Source organism: Desmodus rotundus, chromosome 8, assembly GCF_022682495.2.
Source record: "Desmodus rotundus isolate HL8 chromosome 8, HLdesRot8A.1, whole genome shotgun sequence".
Classification (NCBI taxonomy): domain Eukaryota; kingdom Metazoa; phylum Chordata; class Mammalia; order Chiroptera; family Phyllostomidae; genus Desmodus; species Desmodus rotundus.
Window position 1 is genome coordinate 717,157 of NC_071394.1, and position 26,216 is coordinate 743,372.

A 26,216-nucleotide genomic window follows, 5' to 3' on the forward strand; every position below is an offset into this window, starting at 1 on the left:
CTGACAGGTCCGTATTTCCCTTGCAAACTCCATTCAAATGCCGGCAAATGCCGTCCTGGCGGGCGTAAAATGCACCCGCCTCCCGCAGCTACGCCTGCCCGGCTTTCCTCCGCCGCGACTGGTAAGGGGTCAGAAAGGGGCCGGGCAGAAGGGAGAGGACCCTGCTCCTCCGCAGCCTCCATCTCCGCACCTCGAGGCCCGCCCTGCTTTCAGGTGCTCACAGACGTCCGGCCAAGGGGCGCCCTGGGGTGTCGGTTCTCGATGCCTACCCACCCCACCAGGCTTCGGGGCGTCCCCACCTGGCAGCGGGACGCAGCCGGCAGACGAGGGCGGGGCCGCCACTGCAGGGCGGGGCCGAGCAGGTTTAAATCCCGGAGGCCCCTGGCGGGGCCGTGGAGCGAAGCGAGCTGACGGACTGCGCACGGGCCCTGGAGTGTGCAGGTGGGACACCGGGGCTCGGAGAGCCGGTCGCCTAGCGAAACCGAAACTCCTGCGCCGCGCTCGGCCGGGCTCGGCCGCTGAGGCTGGGGAAGGGATGCGGGTGGGGCTCACTGTTGTCCCATCCCGGGCAGTCTGAGCTCCGGGTCCACGCGGGGGCCCGGGCAGAGCGGGGCACTGCGGCCACAGCCCTGTACTACCAGCCTTCGTGCGCGGCGTGGGAGCAGCCTGGGGTGCAGATGGGGAGACCGGGGTTCCCCGTGCGGGAGTGGGAGACGCGCACTCGGGCGGGGGTCTCGCCCGCCTGGCGAATTCCCCGCAGGACCGGTGAGCCTCTGTGGGCGGAGCCCTGCCGGTCAGGTCTGGTTCTCCCGCCACCCCCCTCGATGGGCAGGGGGCCGGGGAGGGGGCGTTGGCGATGGGAGCAGAGCTGGGAACCTGGGGTCGAGGCCATTAGGCTGACAGATTGAGAGGGAGGTGTGGCTCCTGCCCAAGGGGCTGGGAGCTGACGCGCTGAGGTTGCTACCCAGGGACACCCGCACGAGGTCATCTCAGGACCCTTGGGCGGCGGACGTGGAGGGGTTCTGCCTGTCCAGTGCCCCACCCACGCCCATGACGCCGAGATTCTATCGGGCTGTTGCTCTCCGTCGGTCCGCACCTGGGCGGGCCTTCCAGATGCGGCCGGAAGTTGGGCAAAGGTCCCTGTCTGCGTCTGGGAGGCAGCCGGGCCTGCCGGCCGTCTGGGTCTGTGCTGGCCAGGTGGACAGCCAGCGAGCTTTCGCCCCCACCCTGGGCGGACAGGGTGGTGCCCCGCCTCCAAAAATGTGAACCTGCGGGTCTCAGGAATGGCCTCCTCCCCTTGTGGCCTGGGGCCTGCAGGTGGGGCCATTCCAGGGAAACCACCTGAGGGGCCTCCCTTCTCTGGTTCCCTTGCCTCTGTTGTTGTTGACAACAGAGTATGCGTGTTGGGGGTTCTGCTCAGCCTTCCTCTTCCAGCCCCAGGGCCACAAGCCCCTTCCCACAGTGCACCTACTTCTGCACAGGGCCACCTCTCTGGGACACCCACACCCAGACTCAGGACACCCCTCACGTGCCCTGGCCTGTGTCTTCCAAACCCCAGCCCCCTCCGTCCAGTTGCCTTCCCAGGATCCCCACTGCAGACTCCAGGCACCTGTGCCCAGGCACAGTCCTTACTCCCTGTGTCTGTGTCCCTTAGGCACTCCCCCCAACCCCGCCCGCCGAGTCCCCTTTGTGCCCAGAACTTGAGCCTCCTTGAGCCCCTCTGGGTCTCAGTCCTGGTGCTCTCCCTCCTCCCCGCAGCACGGGCTGTGCAGGCTCTGGGCCTAGAGCCACACGCAGCTGTGCCCACCTGGTTGCCCTGCTGCCAAGGTGACCCTTTGCTGGGTAGAGAGGTGTCTCTCCCGCCTCTTGTCCCTGCCAGATACCATTGGACAGGTGCGCCGTTCCAACTTCCCTGGAGCCCCTGCCAAGACAGGGTGGGCCGGATGCCAGCCTGCATGGCGCACGTTAGAGAGCTGCTGGTGGGCAGCCAAGCTTGTGCCCAGCTCGGTCCTGGGAGCAGAATCTGACGCTGGGAGTGGTAGTGAGTGCCTCCGGATGGCCTGTGGATGCAAAGAGGGGACACAGATGGACAGAGATGAGCCAGCCTGCAGGACAGCCTCACGGCCCCGGGAGGTGGTCGGGGCAGCCCTGTGTCCGCCAGGATCACGCCACACCCACTCCCAGGTTGCCGATGAGCATCCCTTCCTGCGGAAACGCATAAGGAGGAGGTGGACAGGTGTCTCGACCACCCCAGGCGCTCTGCCCTGAGGCCCTTGCTCCGGCGAGGGCAGGGCAGTTGCATTTGGCTATTTGCTGCCAAAACCAAGTAGGGAAGGAGCCAGGTGGGCCACCAGGCCACACTCCCTGCCCGCACCCTGTCACAGACCCCACCTTCTCGTGGTGGTTAGATCAGCTCCTTAGCCAGGCGGGTCGCCCACCCTCTGGCCTCATGGCCCTGGACACAAGGGGCCCAAGCACCCTGCTAACGGCCATGGCCTTTAGCTCAGAGGAACTAGAGCCGTGTCCCCTGGCAGAAGTGGTTGTCCTCTGGGACCAAGACATCTAAACCCACCGTTGTGCGAGCTTCAGAGGAGGAGCCCAAGCTCCCAATGGGTCAGTGTGGGGATGGCGGGTCACAGCTGCTCCCACCCCTTGGTTCCTGGACCTGTGTGGTCCCCCTCTTGGGGGACACGGTGGAGCTTCCTATGAGCTGGTGTTTTCAAGGTGCCCTCAGTGGCTGCCTCACCATGGGACCCTCAGCCTGCCTTGCCCTGCAGAGATCAGCACCTCCCCCCTCTACACTGGCCACCACAAGGCCCCAGCTGTCCAGTTTCAGCCGATCACATCTTCTCAAATGCCGGGCACTGTGCCCTGAGCACACCCTCCCTGATGGCCGCAATCCTCAGGAAAGTGGGAGAGCAGCAGCAGCACCCACTGAGGCCCCACCCTGTGTCTGGTCCTGGCACCCACTGTCCGAGCCTGAGCAGCAGGCCAGCTGCAGGGCGTCCCCAGGAGGCTCCCACCCAGCAGTTGTGCAAGGGAGGGGAGGGAGCAGGGTTTCACTCCCGCTGAAGGGTGGGGGCGGGCTTGATAGGGTTTCCCATGTGGTCTCAGCCCCCACCTGGGTGTTCCGTTGCTGACCCTCCTGCTCTGGGCTGCAGGACGGCCAAGGGCCCAGACATGAGGTGGGCTGGGGTGGAGTGGCACCCCCGTGGGGCCAGCTGGGGGCCTGGAGCTCAGGCTTGGGGGTGCCAGCGGCTGTGAGCGCTGAGGCAGTTGAAGCTGCTCATGAAGCTGTGGGGCCCTGACGTCCAGGAGGCTGGACTTGTGGTTCGGGGCCTCAGACAGGCTGGGCTCGATGGCAGATTTGGGGGGCTGGGGCAGTCTCGAGGAGCCCTCTGAGTTAATGGGTAAGTGGAGACAGAGCAGAGCCCTGTCACCAGGGACAAGGCTCCCCATACCCCATGACCTGGGGGTCAGGGGCCGCCCGACCAAAAATAGGTTGGTCAGATTTGGCAGCCGGAGTAAAAGGTCACCTCAGCAAAGGCTGTGGAGTGGGAGCAGGAGGCAGACACGGGGCTGGGCCTCTCCCTGGACCATGCGTGGGGTGTGGGAGTTTGAGGTGCAGGCCGCGGGGAGCTGGCTGGGGGTCGGGGGAGGTGAGGACAGGCATGGGCGGGAGAGGGACCAGGAGGGGCTTTGGGGCCACTTCTGGGGAAGTGGGGAGGGGATGATTCACAGACAGGGAGGGTGGCCGCTGTCCCCCCGGCTGTCACCACTGCCCCGGGGGCTTGAAACAACAGAAGCGAATTCTCACAGCGCACAGGCCAGAGCCTGAAGTCGGTGGTGCTTCTGGCAGCAACCCTGGGTGTTCTGGGCTGCGTCACGCCAGCCTGCCTCCAGCACCACGGGCGTTGTCCCTGTGTCTGTCTTCCCAAAGACACAAGGCAGGTTAGATCAGGTCCTTCCCTGCTTCAGGGTGACCGTGTCCTAACAACATGCAAAAGCCGTTTCTGAAGAAGTCCACGGTCACAGGGACTGGGGGTGAGGGCTGGGACGTACCTTTTTGGGGAACACAAAGTGTAACCCAGCACGGAAGAAGCCTGGGTAAGGGGTCAGGCACCTGTCACCGCTACTCAGGAAATCGTGCACACAGCTGTCTGCTGAGAGGGGACAGTAGGGGTTGCTGGGCTTTCGGCCCGCTGACCGGGACCCTCGGGGCTGGAAACTATGCCTGGCCCCGCCCACGGCCTCACAGGAGCAGCTGCAGGCCCTGAATCTGTGGTGCCTGGCCCCGGCGGTGGGCACAGAAAAGCCACGCTGAGAACGCGGGTCGGGCAGGCAGAGGCGAATACAGAGCCAGGCTGAGGGGAACCTTGCAGGTCACAGGTTGGGGCCCAAGGGTGGAAGAGGGGAGCGTGGGGGTGTGTGGCTGCAGCCGAGCTGGATGGCAGGCGTGAGTCTGGAGGTGTCATGGGGAGAAGGACAAGGTGGGAGTGGCGTCCGTGGCACAGGGTGGTGGGGAGAAGCCTTGGAGAGCAAAGGGAGAGGTTGTGTGGCAGGAGGCGTGGGCGCTGCAGGGCTGCAGGGCAGAGGCCAGGTGTGAACACACAGGGCCCCCCAGGAGGCAGGGTGGGTGGTGGAGCGGCAGGGAGACCTGAGGACAGCCGACAGAAGACAGAGCCCATGCACCCTGCACCCGGGCCAGCTTGGGGTCCCTGTGCTCGCCTGGTCCCTCCCGGGACTGGCCAGGGAGAGGGGAGGGACCTCCCGTGGGTGCTGATCTGGTCACCCTGGAGGGTCACCCAGGATCTGGGATTGACCCCTGACCAACCTCCTGGGCCATCCCAGGGCCCCTGACAGACCCTCTCCCTCCTCAGCAGGGAGCAGACACAGCGGATCGTGGGCAGATCAGTTCTGTACAACCAGCCGGGCACCATGAATGGCCACGCCTCTCCTCTTGATGTCCTGGTCACCAACGGCACCAAGCCGGCCATCGTCCCCAAGACCACGAAGGCCATGCAGGAAGCCAGCACTCCCCCCAGGCCCCAGGCCAGGAGCATTGCTGGTGTGCACATGGAGGCAACGGGCCAGGCCCTGAGTCTCTATGCTGCCATGAAGCAGGGCCTCCTGCCGGAGGGTCTCGGGCTGGCTCTGCTGGAGGCCCAGGCTGCTACCGGGGGCCTCGTGGACCCTGGACAGGACCAGCTTCTCCCCGTGTCTGAGGCCCTGCAGCGGGGTCTGGTGGGCCTGGAGCTGAAGGAGAAGCTGCTGGCTGCAGAGCGCGCGGTCACTGGGTACCCTGACCCCTATGGGGGTGAGAAGCTGGCTCTCTTCCAGGCCATTGGGAAGGAGGTTGTGGACAGGGCACTGGGGTGGAGCTGGCTGGGGGCCCAGCTGGCCACAGGGGGCCTGGTAGACCCCACCCAGGGAGTGCGCGTGGCCCCAGAGCTGGCCTGCCAGCAGGGCCTCCTGGACCTGGAGACGCAGCGTGGCCTGTCGGAGCGGGAGCGCGAGCTGGGCTTCCTGGACCCCAACACCCTGGAGCGGCTGTCCTACGGCGAGCTGCTGGGCCGGTGTGTGCGGACCCCCAGCACGGGGCTGGCCCTGCTGCCTCTCAAGACCACCTTCCGCACCCTGAGTGGGGCAGCGAGCTCGGCTGAGCTGCTGGAGGCTGGGATCCTGGACGAGGAGACGGCCCGGGGCCTGCAGGAGGGCAAGCTGTCAGTGCAGGATGTTAGTGCACGCCCCCAGGTTCAGCGCTACCTGCAGGGCACCGGCGGTGTGGCAGGGGTCGTCCTGCTGCCTGCTGGCCACAGGAAGAGCTTCTTCCAGGCCGTCACCGAGCACCTGCTCCCAATGGGCACCGCACTTCCACTCCTTGAGGCTCAGGCCGCTACCTGTGCTCTGGTGGATCCAGCCACCGGCCAGAGGCTCTGCGTGGACGACGCAGTCAGGGCAGGCCTGGTTGGCCCAGAGCTGCACAGCCAGCTCCTGGAGGCAGAGCAGGCGGTGGTCGGGTTCCACGACCCCTTCAGCGGCACCCGTGTCCCCCTCTTCCAGGCCATGAAGAAGGAGCTGGTGGATAGGCCTCTGGCGCTGCGGCTCCTGGATGCCCAGCTGGCCACGGGCGGGCTAGTGTGTCCAGCCCGTAGGCTCCGGCTGCCCCTGGAGGCCGCCCTGCGCTATGGCTGCCTGGACAAGGAGACGCAGCAGCATCTCTCACAGGCCGCTGGCTTCTCAGACCCCAGCACGCAGGAGAGCCTCAGCTATGGGCAGCTGCTGGCCCGCTGTGTCACGGACCCGGAGACAGGGCTGGCCTTCCTGGCCCTCTCAGGAGGGGCCCGTGGAGAGGAGCCACAGGGACCCCCGTTCATTGAGCACAGCACTCGGCAGGCCTTGAGTGCAGCCATGGCCACCGTCTCCGTGGGCAAGCTGCAGGAGCAGCCCGTGTCGCTGTGGGAGCTACTCTTCTCCGAGGCCGTCCCAGTGGAGCAGAGGGCGGCGCTGGCGCAGCAGCACAAGCAGGGGGCGCTGTCAGTGGAGGAGCTGGCAGCTGTGTTGAGGGCTACCCTGGAGCAGGCTGCGGCCACTGCCAAGACCACCTTTTCTGGGCTAAGGGTCCCTGTGACACCCGGGGAGCTGCTGAAAGCAGAGATCATCGGCCAGGATGTGTATGAGCAGCTGACGCGGGGACAGACCACAGCTCAGCGCGTGGGCAGCATGGACTCGGTGCAGAGGTACCTGCAGGGCACCGGCTGCATTGCTGGCCTGCTGCTGCCTGGCTCCCGGGAGCGGCTCAGCATCTATGAGGCTCAGAGGAAGGGACTCCTGCGGCCAGGCACAGCCCTTGTCCTCCTGGAGGCGCAGGCAGCCACCGGCTTCCTGGTCGACCCGAAAGAAAACAAGAGATACTCTGTGCAGGAGGCGCTGAAGGCCGGCGTCATTGGGCCCAACGTGTTCGCCAAGCTGCTGTCGGCCGAGCGTGCGGTCACTGGCTACACCGACCCCTACACTGGGGAGCCCATCTCCCTCTTCCAGGCCATGAATAAGGGCCTGATCGTCAGGGACCACGGCATCCGCCTGCTGGAGGCCCAGATCGCCACGGGCGGCATCATCGACCCCGTGCACAGCCACCGGCTGCCCGTGCACGTGGCCTACCAGCGCGGCTACTTTGACCAGACGCTGAACTTGATCCTGGCGGACCCGAGTGACGACACCAAGGGCTTCTTTGACCCCAACACGCACGAGAACCTCACCTACCTGCAGCTGCTGGAGCGCTGCGTGCACGACCCCGAGACCGGCCTCTACCTGCTGCCACTCAGCAGTGAGCAGCCTCAGCTGGTGGACGGTGCCACGCGGCGGGCCTTCCAGAGCCTGCTGCTGTCCGTGAACTACGGGCGGTTCCGTGGGCGGCGGGTGTCTGCGTGGGAGCTGCTCAACTCGGAGTGCTTCAGCGAGGCTCGGAGGAGGCAGCTTCTGCACAGCTACCGGCGGCGCAAGCTCTCCCTGGAGCAGGTGGCAAAGCTGCTGCAGAGGGAGTCAGCAAGGTGCGCAGACCTCACTCTGCCCACGCTGCGGGGACAGGCCACTCCTTACCAGCTCCTGGAGGCCCACATCATTGACCAGGAACTCCTAGACCAGCTGCTGGCTGGGGTGGTCAGCCCCGAGGCCCTGCTCCGTATGGACGGCATCTGCAGGTACCTGCGTGGCTCGGGCGCCGTGGGTGGTGTGCTGCTGCCATCCTCCAACCAGAGGCTTAGCCTCTACCAGGCTATGAAGCAGAAGCTGCTGGGGCCAGGAGTGGTCCTGGCCCTGCTGGAGGCCCAGGCAGCCACTGGAGCCCTTACCGACCCCCAGAGCCTGGAGATCCTGTCGGTAGAAGAGGCCGTGCGCAGGCAGCTGGTGGGGCCAGAGCTGTATGCCCGGCTGAGACGGGCCGAGGATGCTGTGACTGGCTTCAGGGACCCCTTTTCTGGGGAGCGGGTGTCCCTGTTCCAAGCCATGAAGAAAGGCCTGGTCTGCAAGGAGCAGGCTGCCCGCCTCCTAGAGGCCCAGGTGGCCACAGGAGGGGTCATTGACCCCACAGGCCACTACCACCTGCCCATGCCTGTGGCCACTGAGCGTGGCTGTGTTGACCAGGAGACAGCAATGGCCTTGTCCAGCGCCTGCAAGGCCTACCCCACGCCGGACGGCCGGGGACACACCAGCTATGTCCAGCTTCTGGGACAGTGTCTGAAGGATGAAGCCTCTGGCCTGTACCTCTTGCCTCTGCAGGAAAGTGCTCCTGCCATCCCCACAGACCAGCAGGTCCAGGAGACCCTGCAGGCCACTCAGGGGGCTGAGGACAGCACATCCCTCTGGGAGCTGCTGGTCTCCTGCCACTTCACAGAAGAGCAGCGGAGGGGCTTCCTGGAGGATTTCCGGATGGGCAAGACCACTGTGCAGCAGCTGCAGGTGGCTGTGCAGAGCTGGGTGCAGGAGGCAAAGCTCCTGGCACAGGCCCATGTTACAGTGCCCGGCCCTCGGGGCGAGGTTCCCGCTGTCTGGCTGCTGGACGCTGGCATCATCACCCAGGAGACCCTGGCAGCACTGGCTCAGGGCTCACGATCACCTGCCCAGGTTGCTGAGGAGCCTGCGGTGAAGGCCTGCCTATGGGGCACGGGCTGCGTGGCCGGCGTGCTGCTGCAGCCTTCGGGGACCAAGGCCAGCATCGACCAGGCTGTGAAGGATGGCCTCCTGCCCATGGGCCTGGGGCAGAGTCTGCTAGAGGCCCAGGTGGCCTCGGGCTCACTCGTGGACCCTCTGACCAGCCAGAGACTATCAGTGGAAGATGCAGTCAAGGTCGGCCTGGTGAGTGGGATGCTGAGTGAACAGCTCCAGCAGGCAGAGAGGGCAGTGACGGGGTACACAGACCCCTACTCGGGAGGCCGCCTCTCACTGTGGCAGGCTGTGGAGAAGGGGCTCGTGCCCCAGAGCGAGGGCCTCCCACTTTTGCAGGCCCAGCTGGCCACAGGGGGTGCAGTAGACCCCACTTATGGGGTGCACCTGCCCCAGGCGGCAGCCTGCAGGCTGGGCCTCCTGGATGAGGGGACGAGTCGGGCGCTGACTGGGACTGATGAGGACAGCAAGTTCTTCTTTGACCCCAGCAAGCGGGACAAGGTAACATACCAGCAGCTCAAAGAGCGCTGTGTCCTTGATGCTGACACCGGCCTGTGGCTGCTGCCCCTGCCCCAGGATGTGGCCCTCGAGGTGGACAAGCACACGGCAGTGGCCCTGAGGGCCATGAAGGTGCCGGTTGGGGCCGGGAGGTTCAAAGGGCTCACCGTGTCGCTCTGGGACCTACTGCACTCCGAGTATGTCAGCATCCACAGGCGGCGGGAGCTGGCGGCGCTCTGCCAGTCTGGGCGGGCCACAGCCCTGCGGCAGGTGGTCAGCACACTCACCGCCCTGGTCGAGGCCTCGGAGAAACAGCTCCCACGGGCCATCTTCAGGGGGCTCCGGAAGCAGGTGTCAGCCAGTGACCTGTTCAGGTCCCAGGTGATAGACAAGAAGACGCTGGACGAGCTGAGTCGGGGGACACGGACAGTGCAGGAGGTCACACAGATGGACAGCGTGCGGCGCTGCTTGGAAGGAGGCAACTTCATCGCCGGGGTCCTTGTCCAGGCCACGAAGGAGAGGATGAGTATCTCGGAGGCCCTGAGCAGGCACATCCTGAGGCCTGGCACGGCCCTGGTGCTGCTGGAGGCCCAGGCAGCCACCGGCTTCCTCATCGACCCCGTGGCAAACCGCAAGCTGACTGTGGAGGAGGCCTTCGCAGCAGGGATGTTTGGAAAGGAGACCTACCAGAAGCTGCTGTCAGCCGAGCGTGCGGTCACCGGCTACACCGACCCCTACACTGGGGAGCCCATCTCCCTCTTCCAGGCCATGAAGAAGGACCTGATCGTCAGGGACCACGGCATCCGCCTGCTGGAGGCCCAGATCGCCACGGGCGGCATCATCGACCCCGTGCACAGCCACCGGCTGCCCGTGCACGTGGCCTACCAGCGCGGCTACTTCGACGAGGAGATGAACCGCGTCCTGGCGGACCCGAGCGACGACACCAAGGGCTTCTTCGACCCCAACACGCACGAGAACCTCACCTACCTGCAGCTGCTGGAGCGCTGTGTAGAGGACCCCGAGACCGGCCTGTACATGCTACAAATCGTAAAGAAAGGAGAGACGTACGTGTACATCGATGAGGCCACGAGGCAGGGCCTGCGATCGCAGACCATGACCATGCATGTGGGGAGGTTCGCGGGTCAGAGCGTGTCTGTCTGGGACCTGCTGTCGTCTCAGTACTTCACGGAGAACAGGCGGCGGGAGCTGGTCCAGCAGTACCGAGCCCAGGCTGTGAGTCTGCGACAGTTGTTGGAGATCGTCACCGCCACAGTTGAAGAGACAGAGAAGCAACACCAGGTCATCAAGGTGCCAGGGATTGGTGGGGACGTGACGGCCTCAGAGCTGTTCAATGCTGGAATCATCGACAAAAAGAGCCTGGACGCGCTGCGCAGGGGACAGGCCCTCAGCAGCCTGGAGCACGTGAAGAACTTCATAGAAGGCAGTGGCTGCATTGCGGGCGTGACTGTCCCCTCCACGCAGGAGGTAATGAGCATCTACGAGGCCAGCACAAGGGGACTCATCCCCACAGGGTTTGCAGCCCTGCTACTGGAGGCCCAGGCAGCCACAGGGTTCATGCTGGACCCCCACAACCACCAGAGGCTCTCTGTGGATGAGGCTGTGGCCACCGGCCTGGTGGGTGAGGACCTTCAGGACAGGCTCCGGAACGCCGAGAAGGCTGTCAAAGGCTACCCAGACCCAGAAACAGGGCGCACGCTCTCGCTCTTCCAGGCCATGGAAAGGAAGTTAGTCAACCGGGAGGAGGCACTGAGACTGCTGGAGGTGCAGGTGGCCACAGGGGGCGTCGTGGACCCACTGCACCATCACCGGCTCCCGCTGGACACGGCCTACCGGCGTGGCTGTCTACACCAGGACATGTACCCGCTCGTGTCTGATCAGAAGCATATGAAAAAGAGGTTCGTGGATCCCAACACACACGAGAAGGCGACATACCAGGAGCTTCAGCAGAGAAGCCTCCAGAAAGGGGCTGTGTGCTGGACGTTGTTCCCCGTGATCCGCGATGAAAAAGAACCTGCCTATGTCGATGAGGCCACGAGAAGGGCCCTGGAGACCGAGCGGGTGGATGTCACCGTCGGCAGGTACAAGGGACAGAGACCTTCTGTGTGGGAGCTGCTGAACTCAGAATACGTCACAGAGGAGAAAAAATTTGAGTTAGTTGGAAAATACAAAAGAGACACGAAGCACGCCCTGGACAAGGTGGTGGAAAATATCTTTGTGACGATCGATGAGAAAGAGAAGAGTAGTAAGCAGCTGTGGTTCCGAGGAATCAGGAGACAAGTCACGGCCTGTGAACTCTTCAAATCGGGGATCATTACCAAAGAAATGCTAGAGAAACTCGAGAAAGGACACAGCTCTGTGGAACATGTCAAGCAGGATGAGGACGTGAGGCGCTACCTGGAGGGCACGAGCTGCATCGCGGGCGTGCTGGCACCTGCCAGGGATGACCCCACCAGGCAGGAGAAGATGAGCGTCTACCAGGCCATGTGGAAGGGCCTGCTGCGGCCCGGCACAGCCCTGGTGCTGCTGGAGGCCCAGGCGGCCACCGGCTTCCTCATCGACCCCGTGCGCAACCAGCGGCTGTCCGTGGACGAGGCGGTGGCCGAGGGCGTGGTGGGCGGCGAGATCCGCGACAAGCTGCTGTCCGCAGAGCGTGCGGTCACCGGCTACACCGACCCCTACACTGGGGAGCCCATCTCCCTCTTCCAGGCCATGAAGAAGGACCTGATCGTCAGGGACCACGGCATCCGCCTGCTGGAGGCCCAGATCGCCACGGGCGGCATCATCGACCCCGTGCACAGCCACCGGCTGCCCGTGCACGTGGCCTACCAGCGCGGCTACTTCGACGAGGAGATGAACCGCGTCCTGGCGGACCCGAGCGACGACACCAAGGGCTTCTTCGACCCCAACACGCACGAGAACCTCACCTACATGCAGCTGCTGCGCCGCTGCGTGCGCGACCCTGACACGGGGCTGTATGTGCTGCAGCTGGCCCGCCAGGGCTCCGCCCTGCAGCAGCTGAGCCAGGAGCTGCGCCGCGCCCTGCAGGACATCCGCGTGGCCCTGCCCCCGGGCGTGGGTGTCTCCGAGGGCCATGACGTATCCGTCTGGGAGCTCCTCTTCTACCGGGAGGTGTCCGAGAGCCTGCGGCAGGACCTGCTGGTCAGGTACCAGGCGGGCACGCTGACCGCGCAGGAGCTGGGCGCCTCACTCACCACGCTGCTGGCCGGGGCCCCCGCGGACCCCCAGCGGGCCCTGCGTGCCGCCACCATGGAGGTCAAGGTGGGCCGCCTGCGGGGCCCAGCGGTGCCCGTGTGGGATGTGCTGGAGTCCAGCTATGTGAGCACTGATAGGAGGGAGCAGCTGCTGGCCCAGTTCCGCTCGGGGGCTCTGGGCCTGCCCGCGCTGACCCGCCGGCTGACCACCATCCTCGAGGAGGCCCAGGAGGCCCAAGAGGCCCCGGGCACGGAGCGCGTGCAGGGGGACGCCGCCCCTGGCCAGGGGGACTCTGGCCTGCCTGGGCGCAGTGACAGCGAGGCCGCAGGGCGCCCGCAGGAGCAGGAGCTGCGTGCCGCCACCATGGAGGTGCGTGCCGGGCGGTTCCGCGGGCAGCCGGTGTCAGTGTGGGACGTCCTCTCCTCCTCCTACCTGACCCAGGCCCGCCGGGAGGAGCTCCTGGCCCAGCTTGCGGCCGGGGACCTGGCCCTGCCCAGCCTGGTGGCCATCCTCACCCAGGTTGTGGAGGAGACGGAGGAGCGCCTCAGCAGGGTGTCCTTCAGGGGCCTGCGGCGCCAAGTGTCCGCGGCCCAGCTGGGCACATCCGGGGTGCTGGACCCCGAGACCCTGCGGGGCCTGGCCCAGGGCACCAAGAGCCCCCAGGAGGTGCTGAAGATGGACTCGGTCAGGCGCTACCTGGAGGGCACCAGCTGCATCGCGGGCGTGCTGGCACCTGCCAGGGATGACCCCACCAGGCAGGAGAAGATGAGCGTCTACCAGGCCATGTGGAAGGGCCTGCTGCGGCCCGGCACAGCCCTGGTGCTGCTGGAGGCCCAGGCGGCCACTGGCTTCCTCATCGACCCCGTGCGCAACCAGCGGCTGTCCGTGGACGAGGCGGTGGCCGAGGGCGTGGTGGGCGGCGAGATCCGCGACAAGCTGCTGTCCGCAGAGCGTGCGGTCACCGGCTACACCGACCCCTACACTGGGGAGCCCATCTCCCTCTTCCAGGCCATGAAGAAGGACCTGATCGTCAGGGACCACGGCATCCGCCTGCTGGAGGCCCAGATCGCCACGGGCGGCATCATCGACCCCGTGCACAGCCACCGGCTGCCCGTGCACGTGGCCTACCAGCGCGGCTACTTCGACGAGGAGATGAACCGCGTCCTGGCGGACCCGAGCGACGACACCAAGGGCTTCTTCGACCCCAACACGCACGAGAACCTCACCTACATGCAGCTGCTTCAGAAGGCTGCTGTTGACCCTGAAACCGGCCTGTTATTTCTTTCTCTTTCTCGGGAATAAATAAACTGTTGGTGTTAGTATTCACCTTCAAAGTGTCTTACTCTACCCAGAACATTTTAAAATTACCTTTAATGTAATCTTTCTCATTCATTTTATACATCTGTAATATTGTCTTTTTCTTTTCTTCCCAGAGGTTTGTATCTTTCCTTTCCATTAAAATAATCATGCTTCTTCTGGGCAGCATCCTGGGTACTCTTGCTGTTTTCCCTTGCTGAGTATTCAATATGTTTTTATTTGACAGAATATTGGCAGTTAGTCATCATTGATAAACTCTGCCGCCCTTACAATTAAGAACTCTTTTTCTTGGCCCCGGTCCCTGTGGCTTCTTTGGTTGTAGAGTTGTCCTATAACAAAAGTGTTGCGGTTGGATTCCTGGTCAGAGCACATGCCTGGGTTGTGGGTTCCATCTGTGGATCTGGGCACCTGGTGTGCCCTGCATAAGGGAGGCAACTGGCCCATGCTTCCTTTGCAGTGAAGTTTATCTCTCTATGTAAAAGTAATGAAAAATGTCCTCACATGAGAATTTTTTCAAAAAATTGTTTAAAAGAACTCTTTCTTGGCTCCTCCACCTATCGCACTGAAGTGCATACGTCATTTTGCGTATTCCAGTTTTTATTAAATGCATTCCTTTCAATCAAGAAGTCCTTCTGCTGTTTGTGTATCTTCCCAACCAGTTCCCCCCTTTAGTTACCTCCCTAATTGCTCTCAGTGTGGGTCCTCCTGCCCTGGCCATCCATGCCACTGCCTGTCCATCAAAGGCACAGGGTGATTCTGTCTCCTGCCATAGCTATTCCCTGTAGGCGTGGGGACCTTTACGATTTGCAAAGAAATATTTATATATAAATGAAACTTTTTTTGAGTTCAGACTTCTGAAGGTTCATCCACCAAATGGTACATCTGCGTTGTAGCCATAAGAGATTAAACACGGAAAATGAGCGTGGAAAACCTATGGTAACAGAGAACCATCTCTCAGAACAGCCCCTGGGCCACCTGTGTGGTTAGGTCATGCTCACAGCCTCCTGAACAAGGCTAGAACTTCAGTCACTAATCGGACAGTGTCTATTTGGGGCAGGTGACAGAGGGCCAGACCTGGCAGCAGGTGAGTAACATTTTGCAGTATCGCCAGCTGCTGGGTGGGAAGCTGCAGCAGAGGGTGCTAGCATGACCTATGACCACGGAGGGGTCAGATGGTGATACTGAAGGCCAGGAAAAGATGGTGTCTCGAGGGACTCTGAGAGACCACCAGGGCTGAAGACCGGTTGCATGGAGATGAAGGAGCAAGAGTTGAAGTTTGAGGGTCTGTTTGAGAGGAGGCAGGCCCCTGTGTCCACCACTTTCTCCCTAGAAAGAGAAAGTGAAGGATGGGTGAGGGAACAACAGGTTCCCAGGGAGGGAACCACGGGAGGAGAGCAGGGGTTGTGGAGGGGATTTTAGGTGAGAATTCCAGAGCTTGTCTTTTGATGGGGCTGGAGGCAGAGGGCAGGGGAGTCTCCTGGGGAACCGGATGCCCCAGGGCTCCCCAGTTCCAGGGAAAGGGAAGCACAAAATTAGGGCCAGTGGGAAAGTTGGGGTCATAAATCAAATCGCCTGTTTGCGTGGCTTTTTGTCACCTTCACTGACTCCCCACGTATTCTTGCAGGAGGGGGCACACAAGGGAGCTGGCCTCCCAAAAGGGGTCCCAGGCCTTCCCCCAGACCTTAGGGACTCATCTCTGGGAGGAGCCGGCTGTGCCCACTCTACGCTGGATCCACCCTGGGGAAAGCTCGGAGACAACCGCGCGGTCAGGGATGTATGCCACCGGAATGCGATGGAGAAGCAGTGCTGGAAGTATGCGCGGCTCCAAGAGCTGAGCTGGGTCGGTTCCCAGGCTCCCTGGCCCGGCCCGGTCCGCAGGCCACTGCGAGCCAAGGAATGTGGGGCGGGGCTAAGGGTGGGCGATTAGCTGTGGCGGGGCCGTAGGCGCGGATTGGTGAGATCTTAGACGGGGCGTGGCCTGAGGGGGCGGGGCCCTGGCGGAGAGGACCCAAATGAGGCAGAGTTCTGTACCTGGTGGAGCTCACGGATGGGGACTCTCCTGGGCCTTAGCCAGGAATGGACGGGGCCTAGTCCGGGGAGAGGCCTTACATAAGGTGATCCCTTAAATCAGACCCGGTCTAGTGTTGGGGTGCTGACTGGGCGGGGGTTGCAGGGCGGAACCAGAAAAGCAAGTGGGTGTGGCCTAGTCGGGGCGTCACCAAAGTAGCGCGGGGTTCCTATGGACGGGCCTAGAACGGGGTGGAGCCTCAAATGGGGCGGGTCCTCCCGTCGGGCGTGGCTCCGAGGTGGGGGCTCGTCTGGGCGGGGCCGGAGAGGCTGACAGGAGGAGCCTTCTCGCTGCGCTGCGCGGGCTCTGCTCTACCCTGGGAAGCTGCACACCGGCTCCAGCCGGAGGAGGTGGCTCCAGAGGGGCGGGCGGGCGGGCTCCACCTCCCCGGCCGTGCACCCGCACCGCCCAATTCCTGGAGCCTGGGTCAGGGCTCGAGGCGGTGGAGGTTCAGCTCCCGGCTGTGCTTCTGTGAGCCGGGCCAGGGCGGGCGGGGATCGGCGGCGGCAGATTGCACGGAGGGCGGCGGCCGGGGCTCGCCGAGCCATGGCGGCTCCGGAGCCGGCGCCCAGGCGGGGCCGGGAGCGGGAGCGGGAGCGGGAGGAGGAGAGCGAAGATGAGAGCGACATCCTGGAGGAAAGCCCGTGCGGCCGCTGGCAGAAGCGGCGGGAGCAGGTGGGCAGGAGGAGGGTGGGTGAGGGAGAAGGTGGGGAACAGAAGGCCCGAAATCTCTGCAGCCTCGAGTGGGCGACCTTCTTCTTGCACCCCTTTGGCCTGGCCCCCATGCCCTGGTGAGGAACCCTGATTCACTAAGGGCCCGTCTGGCAGGATCACTTCCCCATGCCTCTCTGGGACCAGCCACTAGCCGCCTGGGAACCATCCTCAACCGCCTGCTACCTGCTCCAAATCCCCCGGATGCCCTCAGCTTCCCCCCAGAGTAGGCCAGTACCCTCAACACCAGCTTGAACCCGTGGGAAGGATGTGGGAAGAGATCAAGTCCCCACTGCCTCCCCTGACACCTAACAGCACATTGGTATTCCCACCCCCACCACCAGGTGAACCAAGGAAACATGCCCGGGGTCCAGAGCACCTTCCTGGCCATGGACACAGAGGAGGGGGTGGAGGTGGTGTGGAACGAGTTGCACTTCAGTGACAGAAAGGCCTTCTCTGTGCACGAGGTGAGGCCTGCGGCATGCCCCCCCCACCCCACCGCCCCACCTCTTGTGACCACCGCGTGACTGCACCCCCCCACACACACACACACTTCCCAGGAGAAGATCCAGACCATGTTTGAGCAGCTGGTGCTCGTTGACCACCCCAACATCGTCAAGCTGCACAAGTACTGGCTGGACGCCTCCGAGGCAGGCGCGAGGGTGAGCCCCAGGCACAGCGGGGGCGGGCGAGGCACTGGCGGGTGGGGTGGCAGCGGGCGCCCGCCCGCAGTTGGCAAGCGGAGAGCCCGTCCGCCCCACAGGTCATCTTCATCACAGAGTACGTGTCCTCGGGCAGCCTCAAGCAATTCCTCAAAAAGACCAAGAAGAACCACAAGGCCATGAACGCCCGGGTATGGGGAGTGGGCAGGGTTGGCATCCAGGACAGAGACGGTGCGGGGCATGGGGTATGGGGCAGCTTCAGGAACGGGAACGGGGTTGAGGGGCCGGGGCACATGGGGGCACCACAGGCCCGGCCACCTCTCCCGCTGGTCCGACGGAGTGCGTCCGCCGACAGGCCTGGAAGCGCTGGTGCACGCAGATCCTGTCTGCGCTCAGGTGAGCGCCTGGGCTTGCGCGTGCCTCTGCCCCCCATGCCCCGCCTCCCCGGCGCCCCCTGACCCAGCTCTGCCTGCTCTCCTCTCCCATGACCCGCAGCTTTCTGCACGCCTGCAGCCCTCCCATCATCCACGGGAACCTGACCAGTGACACCATCTTCATACAGCACAACGGCCTCATCAAGATCGGCTCCGGTGCGAGCAGGACAGGGGGCGGGGCTGGGGGACCTGGAACCAGGGACCCGGGGAACCGAGGGCTGGGGACGCCTGAGGCCCCATCACATTGACCCCGCTCTTTCTCCCCTGTGCCCTGCGCAGTGTGGCACCGCATCTTCTCCAATGGTGTGTGGGGACCCTGGGGGATGGAGGGCCATGGAGAGGTCCGGTCCGCTCACCCCTGCGCTTGCCCTAGCGCTTCCGGATGATCTCCGAAGTCCCATCCACACGGAGCAGGAAGAACCGCGGAACCTGCACTTCTTCCCTCCTGAGTATGGCGGTGAGTCCAGGAGGCCCCGCCCTTAGCACAGCATCCGCCCTACGTGCGGTGCTGACCCTCTGTCCCTCTTTCAGAGGTGGCAGACCGCACTGCGGTGGACATCTTCTCCTTCGGGATGTGTGCGTTGGAGGTACTGGCCCCATGCCCTCCTGGCCTGGCCTCCTCACAGCTCCCTGCACCCCCTCCCTGTGCTGTCACTCCCTGGTGCCTGACCTCCTGGCCCTGTCTCCAGATGGCTGTGCTAGAGATCCAGGCCAACGGAGACACCAGGGTCACAGAGGAGGCCGTCGCCCGTGCCAGGCACTCGCTGAGTGATCCCAACATGCGGGTAAGCAGCTTGCCTGCCCCCCAGGTAGGGCTGGGGAGGTGTTTCAGGCAGGCCTGGAGGTGTAACAGGTCCATGCTGCCGAGGCATGTGCAGGCCCACCTGCCAGGAGGCCTGACCCAGACTGCAGGCTGAGTTCGAGGCCTGAAGGCTCTAGGCGCACACCCTAAAGCCAGGGAACACAGACAGTGTGAGGGCACTGTTGTGATGTCCATGTTATAGATAAAGCAGCTGAGTCCTTTGTCCACGGCTCTAGAGTAAGTGGTAGAGCCAGTGTCTGCACCAGCTCGGCCCGCAGAGGACAGGCTAGAGGTAACGTGGCTCCAGCTTGGGCTGAGGTGGGGAGGCATGTGAGCAGCAGGGCGGGCACAGGGAGTATGGGACGGAAGCTGCATCCACAGCCACTCTGGCCAGAGTCTGGGGACTCCCTGGCTTAACCACATGGCCTCCGGGGATGGGAGAGGGAAGGGATGGGCCTGGATGGACTGGTGGGGAGGTGGAGCCGAGACAGACAAGAGAGGCTGTGCAGGGCATGGGTGGGTGTGGGGGGTAAGGACCTATCAAGGTCACCTCTGGAGCTGGGCCTGGCCGAGACAAGCAGCAGAGGGGCAGGCTGTGGTAGGCAGGTTCATGCAGGGCCGCATGACCTCCAGGGACCCGGGCTGCTCTGCTGGTGCTCTGAGCAGACTTCCTTTGTGAACAGCAGACGACAGCACCGACCCCCCACCCCTAGGTTTTCGTGAGGGTTGAGAGAAGTTCTTGGCTCAGGGCCTGACTGTTCTGTGTGTAGGGTCACACCCTGGCTGCCTGGCCCTATCCAGGCTGCCCCCCTATGCACATTCCTGCACGAAGGCTCCATGGGGGTTGGACCCTTGGGGCCCAGGGATTTCAGGGCCTCCTCTCCTGTACTGTGGGACCGGAGCAGCATGCAGCCTGTCCTCTCCACGCCCGTAGGAGTTCATCCTCTCCTGCCTGGCCCGAGACCCTGCCCGCCGGCCCTCTGCCCACAACCTCCTCTTCCACCGTGTGCTCTTCGAGGTGCACTCGCTGAAGCTCCTGGCAGCTCACTGCTTCATCCAGCACCAGTGTGAGGGGCAGGCCTCCCAGGGGTGGGTGGAGGGCCTGGGGTTGGGCTGAGGAAGGGGGGCCTGCAGGACCTGCAGCTTAGGTTTCGCCACCCTGAGTACCCCTGTGGCCTGTAGACCTCATGCCTGAGAATGTGGTGGAGGAGAAGACCAAGTCGATGGACCTGCACGCAGTCCTGGCAGAGATCCCCCGGCCCTCCCGGCACCCCCTGCAGTGGCGGTGAGCAGCTTTTGCCCCAAGACCTCCCTTTCCACATGGCCAGTCCCCACTCAGTCCTGCCCCACCAGCAGGGCAGGCTGGCTGGCCACTCTCATGGTGCTTCTCGTGCCCGTGCCAGGTACTCGGAGGTTTCCTATTTGGAGTTGGACAAATTCCTGGAGGATGTCAGGTGAGAGCTGGAGTGAGGTTGGGGACAGGCGTCTGCCAGACCTGAGCCCCCAGCCACCCCAGTGTGTCCCCAGAAACGGGATCTATCCACTGATGAACTTTGCTGCTGCCCGGCCCCTGGGGCTGCCCCGAGTGCTGGCCCCACCCCCGGAGGAGGCCCAGAAGGCCAAGACCCCAACGCCGGAACCCTTTGACTCGGAGACCAGAAAGGTGAGCCCCCCATTCTGTCTGCTGCCCAACGGGGTGCCCTTTTCATGCCTGCCTTTGAGTCCCCCCAGCCCAGCTCTCTCCCAGGCTGCCAGAGACCAGGTCCTGGCTGACCCCTTGGAGGAGGTTGGGGAATGTTACGAGAAGCTGGGATACCCCCTTTCCTGGAGACCCTTTGCCCCTGCAGACACCCTGCCCCGACCCCTTGAGCCTGTCCACACTCAAGCTGTCCCCTTGATCCCACCCGCTCCCAGAGGGCTTCTCTGTCGGGAAATCTCATCACCCCCAGCCCTCTGTGATCCACCACCTTGGCTTGCTAACTCCCTGACATTTGTCCTGGTGACTCCTCCATGCCGCACCCCCCCCATCCCCCCATCCCCACTCTGCCATGTTCCCCAACCTCTCCTCCTGTAAGACTCCCTCCTGCCAGGAGCCTCGTCTCCCTTTCCATGGCCACACCCCCTGGATTCCAGAGGCTCCAGCTTTGCCCTTGGGTGCATCTCCACGGCCACAGCTCGCATCCAGGTCACCTCCGTTCCCCACCTGGATGCTCCGCCTGCCCCCTGCCTGGCCTCCTTCCTCTTGGCTCCCCGCCACACTGCAGCCAGATTCACGTCCTAACGGACAGAGCTGCCCACGGAGATCGTGGGGGTCCTCTGCCGACCACTGCAAGCACTGTGCAGCCTGGTCCTGCTGGCATCTTGTGCTGCTGCTCTGTCGTAGCCTGCTGGCCTCGGCCTCCTCCTGCCCCTGCTTCCCACAGCTCCCTCATTGTCAGGTGTTCTGTCCTGCTGTGAAAACTCCTCTTCATCCTTCAGCGAGAGGAGCCTTCTAGTCTCCCCTTAGAGGTTGTCCCCATTTCCAGTCCTTACTGTCCCTCTGGGCCCCTTTGAGGTGCATCTGCTCTTGCTCCTCAGTTGCTGAGTATGAGCCTCTGTGGGTGACCTTGGGCCCCCACCACCCCCAGGTGATCCAGATGCAGTGTAACCTGGAAAGAAGTGAGGACAAGGCGCGCTGGCATGTGAGCAGGGCCCCAGGCTGGTGAACAGAGAGGGGGTGGGGGTGGGGCAGGGGCGGGACTGACTGCAGGGCCGACCTTGCCCTCTCACCTCCCCAGCTAACTCTGCTTCTGGTGCTGGAGGACCGGCTGCACCGGCAGCTCACTTATGACCTGCTTCCAAGTAGGCTGGGTGGGGACCCAGATGGGAACCGTGGGCTGGGGTGGGCTCGGGGGTCGCTGTGGCCTCACGCCTCGCCCCCCATGCCCCTGCCCGCGCCCCTGCCACAGCTGACAGTGCCCAGGACCTCGCTACCGAGCTCGTGCACTACGGCTTCGTCCACGAGGTATGCAGGCTGGGTGTGTCCAGTCTGGAAGGGTGAAGTGTGGGCTGCACTGGTCCCCCTATGCCAACCTCCTGCCCTGCAGGACGACCGGACTAAGCTGGCTGCCTTCCTGGAGAGCGCCTTCCGCAAGCACCGTGGAGCTTAGCCGTGACAGCACACCTGGCGACCTGCATCGGGAAGCTGGGCATGAGGGTCTGGGGACTGACAGAGGGCTGCCTTCTGCCTGTGTGCCCGGGGGCTGAGGCTCCCACGCCTGCTACTGAGGACCCTCCCTCCACCTTGCACAGCTGCTCAGAGGCCCTGGCTAGAGTCAAGGGAGGGGGCCTTGGGCCCACAAGGGACCCCCTCAGCAGGGTGGGAGGCATGATTAGGCCACACACATCCCTCGGTCGAGGATCCCCTCACCCAGCCTGCCTCCACACTCACTTTTCCTTCCCGCAGCCTCCGTTTGCCAGCCAGCAATCCTGTCCACCCTCCAAGCTGTCTGATCAGCGACTGAGCCTTCCAAATGGGGAGGCTGCCCTGCAGGGAGCCATGGCTGAGGGTAGCACAGACCCACACAAAGGAACCCCCACCTCAAGTCATGGGTGAAGCACCTACAGGCATCAGGCACGGTGCCGGGTGCTGAGCAGGGCCATGACCTGGCAGGAGAAGCAGACAGCAGAGACACTGCAAGAAGCCCCAGTTCCCAGCACCATGTGGCTCTGGCACCCCAACCAGCACAGACCTGCCCTGAAGCCCCTCTCTGATTTTGCACTGCTCTGAGGCTGGGACCGCCACCCCTTCTGTGGACACTCTTCTGGCTCCTGCAGCCCCTCAGAGGGCTGTTCTTTCCTGTCTTCCCTGGCCTGGAGAGGTCAGGCCAGACGTCCTCCCAACTCCTCACTGTGCTTCCTCCGCGCTCACCCCCCCCCCCCCCGCCCCCGCCCCAGTCCCTCCCACTGGCCCCCACTGCCCTGGGCTCATTTCTCTTGAACCACCTCCCCTCCATTTTCAAATGTAAACACTCTTCAATAGTTTAAATTGCATGTATAAATTTAGTGCATTCAGGGTTCTTTTAAAGCATTTCAAATGCCAAACTGAGAAAGCTGACCACTCTATCAGTGGTCTAGTGTTGCTATAGGAATTTACCACAAACTTAGAGGCTTAAAACCATCCCAATTTATTGTAGTTCTGTAAGTCAGAAGTCTGGCCCAGGTCTCACCAGACTAAAATCAAGATGTTAGCCAGCTGCATCTCCTTCTGGAGGTTCTAGGGGAAAATCCAGTTGTTCCTTCAGGTTGGCTGTTGGCTTGTGGGGTCAGGCATGGCGCTGGGTGCTGGGCAGCAATTCCTTTCCTTGTAGTGGGAGGGCTGTGGCCCCCGTTTTCTGACCCACTGTTAACTGAAGGCCACCCTCAGCTTCCAGAGGCTACTGCCCATCTTGGCTCATGGCCCCACTCTCCCTCTTCAAAGCCAGCAATGTCGAGTTGGGTCTTTCTCATGAGCCTTCGGTCTGATTTTCTGCAGCCAGAAAAGCGTTCATGTAAATAGGTTGAGTCCACCTGGATAATCCAGGAGAGTCCTCCCACATCGAGGTCCTTTCTGGGGATCAGGGCAGGGACGTCTTCAGGGGGAGGGGCGCCATTACTCCACCCACCACATTGCCCTAACCAAAATCTAAGACAAAAGGAACTTACCAAAGCATCAAATAAATTAAGTGTGCAAATGCAATGACTCTCAAGTTATCATAAACATTTCCACTCTCTACAAAATTATTTAAATTCTCACACCTTTCAACCTAAAATTACAAATCTAAAATAACCTACGTGCCTGGTTGGAAACCCTGACGCTAAGCACTCTGATTCACATCGACTTACACAGTCTGATGTCAAATGCGTAAGAGACTGCACCCGGGGTTGAGCTGAACTCAGAACTCTACATACTACCATCGCTTCATTTAATTAAGGCTATGTAGAGGTTTTCTTTTTACCTTTTATCTTTTCCAAGTTATATGCATATTATTTTTAAAAGTGCATTTTTTCCCTAGGCCAATAATAAATAATAATAATAATAATAATAATAATAAATAATGCAGTTGCCAACCCAGATCCTTTTCAAATTCACTTGGCTGTCTCTTCAGACATTTAAAATCCATGTTTCACAAAAACCACACACATGCTTTTACTGCTTTTTATTGTTTTTCCTACGTTAGGTGTCCTCTGGGGGAGCCGGGGGGCGTGGTCACTGGCCTCAACCCCCTGACATATACTGTCCTAGTGTGATAGGTATTATTATGGCTTCATTACCACAGGTCTTAGTGGAAAACAAGGTGTTCCAGGGTTATATTTGCTCTTTTGCACAATTTTTTGTTTTCCCTGGAGTTAATAATTGCCTTTTTGGAGGTTTAAATAGTTTTCTATACATGTCTTAATTCACCCTCATATTCTCCTGCAGAAGGATGAACTTCCTCTCAGTATCTGGGTTTTGTTGCCTGCTCTGTCTCACATTCTGGAGTCCCCACTATGCCCGCTCCACCCCAGGCTGCTGCTCTGGCACCTCCAGCGCAGCTGTCAGCACGCCTTCCTCCTTCACCAGCATCCTGGGCTCCTGTGGTCTGGATCCCACGCTTTCCCCTTCCCTTGTTGCCCTGTTTGAGGAAGAGCATCCTCTAAGTTTCCTGGGAGGATGCATGGAAAGTTGTGGAGTCTTTGCCTGTTTGTGCTTATTGTGCTCTCACATCTGCTTGTGGGTGTGACCAGGTACAAAAGTTGGGCTAGGCTGAGAGTCATTTCTTCTCAGGATGTGGAAGGTATCATTTTCTTCTAGTCCCAAGAACTCTGTGCCTTTCTGAGTTCTGACCCTTTGTCTATTCTCTCTCTCTCTCTGTCTCTCTCTTGATCTTCTCTTTGCCCCCGTGCTTTGGAAATTCTCAGCCACATGTCTTGATGTAGACCTCTTCCATCAATTGTCCAGAGATCCTGACCCTACAGTTCTGGAAGTGTTCCTCTACTTGCTTTTTGTGGAACTCTCCCCTCTCCTCAGTTTCTGGAACTACTGTCATTTAGATGCTGGACCTGTCTTCTGAGAGGTGCAGTTACAGGTGGTCAGGGCCGAGGCCTGGAGCCGTTCTGCTTCCTGCCAGTGCCTCCACTCTCGCACCTGTGAAAATGGAGGTAATAATAGCGCCCACTCCAGGGGCTGTTCTCAGGGTCACACAAGGTGAGGGGTGTGATGAGAACAGCGCTCAGCCCCAAACAAGCACTCTGAATGCCACAATGACATATCAGTTTCACAGGGAAGCCGCCGCCCGTGGGTGCTTGTGGCCCCTGCACAACACATGGTGGAGCAAAGCGAACCCCAGCCCCCCGCCCCTTCATCCATCATGCCATTTGGAGGCCCGAGGTGTCTGGCCAGGTCTCAGCACTGGAGAGTACTGGCTGGCTGGATAACGACCACATTTTCTGTTTGCTAGCTACCTGGTATTGTTGTTATATGTTCTGAAAGATTTCAGCTTTATCTTTAAACCCTTCTATTGAATTGTTCATTTTCCTCTCATAGTTTTCATTTGTAAGTTCACATTCTCATTTGCTGAATGATCTTTCTTTATAGCCTCTAGTTCTCGTTTTTGGATGCTACACCCTCTCCACTACCGCTAAGGATATAAGTTTAGCTTTTCTTCTTTTTCTTCTTGCTTTTTTGTCTTTGTTCCTTCCGAGTCCCATTCCTTTGTCTTCTTCTTGTTCCTCAGGCGTGGGTGATCCCAGGCTGCCCAGTTGCATTTAAGAGCGAGACGATCCCTGGCCAAGTGGCTCATTTGTTTGGAGCATTGTCTCATCTACCACAAGGTTGCAGGTTCGATCCCCAGTCAGGGTGCAGATGGGAGGCAATTGATGGATGTTTATCACTCACATCGATGTTTCTTCCCCTTTCCCTTCCTCTCTCTCTAAAATATCCTGAGGTGAGGACTAAAAGAGAGAGATTGAGAGAGAGGAAACCTGGGGAAATCAGTCTGGAAAAAACAAGAGTGAGACCATCTTGGCTGCGGGAATTGCTGTGTGGTGAGCGGATACCAGGGACCCAGCTGGGCCAGTCCCCTGAGCATCCCTCACCCCACAGCCATCGGTCTTGTCCTCTGAGCTGGGAGCCTATGCAGAGGAACACTCCTCTCTGAGGGTCCTAGGGGCACATGCTGGGGGACAGGCTCATGGCCGGGGGCTGGGGGTGGAGGGCGGAAGGGCAGGAGTTTCACTCGCAGCAGGACCTGATGCCCCGACGGTCAGACCTCGGAGCTCCGCTGCTAGCGCTCACCTCCCTGACACTGCCGGGGGCACAGAGGTCTGGGGTCTCCGCCTTTACCACCTGCACTTCCACGCATGATCCCTGGACACAACAGCAGCCCCCGAAAGCCATTCCCACTGTCCACCTTCCTTCAGCTACACAATATTCCACCTCCTTGTTTCATGTTTTTTCTTGCCTTTATCAAGTCATTTTCACACCATTTCATTTTTAAGATATTATTTCATTATTTATTTTTAGACAGAGGGGAAGGGGGGAGAAAGAGAGGAAGGGGGGAGAAAGAGAGGGAGAGAAACATTAATGTGTGGTTGCCTCTCGCGCATCCACTGCTGGGGTCCTGGCCCACAACCCAGGTATGTGCCCTGACTGGGAATCGAACCGGCAACCCTGTGGTTCGCAGACCGGCACTCACTCCACTGAGCCACACCAACCAGGGCCATTTTCCCATCATTTTAGAGGAGAGGAAGATGAGGAAATATTCTGCCATGTTTAACTATCCATGCTTCTATTTCATTTAAACCTCTCTTTGAGAAGAGGCCTATCTAGA

General features: G+C 61.5%; 2 protein-coding genes across 12 annotated transcripts; both read left to right on the top strand.

Moving 5' to 3' along the window:
* Positions 1 to 191: 191 nt before the first annotated feature.
* On the top strand, positions 192 to 13,720 carry EPPK1 (epiplakin 1). Of its 6 annotated transcripts, none has more exons than XM_053930054.2 (2): positions 192 to 213; positions 4,884 to 13,720. In XM_053930054.2, exon 2 carries the CDS (start codon positions 4,939 to 4,941, stop codon positions 13,693 to 13,695), a length of 8,757 nt encoding a protein of 2,918 aa, XP_053786029.1. In that variant the 5' UTR covers positions 192 to 213; positions 4,884 to 4,938; the 3' UTR covers positions 13,696 to 13,720. The 6 variants fall into 6 exon arrangements, with proteins under 6 accessions (XP_053786029.1, XP_053786027.1, XP_053786028.1 ...); XM_053930052.2 differs by lacking the exon at positions 192 to 213 and adding an exon at positions 304 to 441; XM_053930053.2 differs by lacking the exon at positions 192 to 213 and adding an exon at positions 394 to 441 and having other exon boundaries at positions 4,881 to 13,720.
* A 1,995-nt stretch (positions 13,721 to 15,715) lies between these two features.
* On the top strand, positions 15,716 to 24,314 carry NRBP2 (nuclear receptor binding protein 2). Of its 6 annotated transcripts, none has more exons than XM_053930133.2 (19): positions 15,733 to 15,824; positions 16,607 to 16,719; positions 16,834 to 16,956; positions 17,050 to 17,151; positions 17,253 to 17,342; positions 17,507 to 17,547; positions 17,647 to 17,741; positions 17,865 to 17,888; positions 17,959 to 18,042; positions 18,117 to 18,172; positions 18,275 to 18,370; positions 19,322 to 19,454; positions 19,570 to 19,672; positions 19,791 to 19,841; positions 19,915 to 20,050; positions 21,015 to 21,068; positions 21,165 to 21,228; positions 21,336 to 21,391; positions 21,474 to 24,312. In XM_053930133.2, exons 3-19 carry the CDS (start codon positions 16,849 to 16,851, stop codon positions 21,534 to 21,536), a joined length of 1,356 nt encoding a protein of 451 aa, XP_053786108.1. In that variant the 5' UTR covers positions 15,733 to 15,824; positions 16,607 to 16,719; positions 16,834 to 16,848; the 3' UTR covers positions 21,537 to 24,312. The 6 variants fall into 6 exon arrangements, with proteins under 6 accessions (XP_053786109.2, XP_053786108.1, XP_045037429.2 ...); XM_045181493.3 differs by lacking the exons at positions 15,733 to 15,824; positions 16,607 to 16,719 and adding an exon at positions 16,153 to 16,453 and having other exon boundaries at positions 21,474 to 21,583; positions 21,833 to 24,314; XM_053930132.2 differs by lacking the exon at positions 15,733 to 15,824 and adding an exon at positions 16,316 to 16,453.
* Positions 24,315 to 26,216: the final 1,902 nt, after the last annotated feature.

Coding starts and splice junctions, on each gene's coding strand:
- NRBP2 (XM_045181493.3), top strand. CDS start 16,325: ATGGCGGCTCCGGAGCCGGCGCCCAGGCGGGGCCGGGAGCGGGAGCGG. Junction 17,889..17,958: donor GCACCGCATCTTCTCCAATG/GTGTGTGGGGAC, acceptor CGCTTGCCCTAG/CGCTTCCGGATGATCTCCGA. Junction 19,842..19,914: donor AAATTCCTGGAGGATGTCAG/GTGAGAGCTGGA, acceptor GTGTGTCCCCAG/AAACGGGATCTATCCACTGA.
- EPPK1 (XM_053930054.2), top strand. CDS start 4,939: ATGAATGGCCACGCCTCTCCTCTTGATGTCCTGGTCACCAACGGCACC.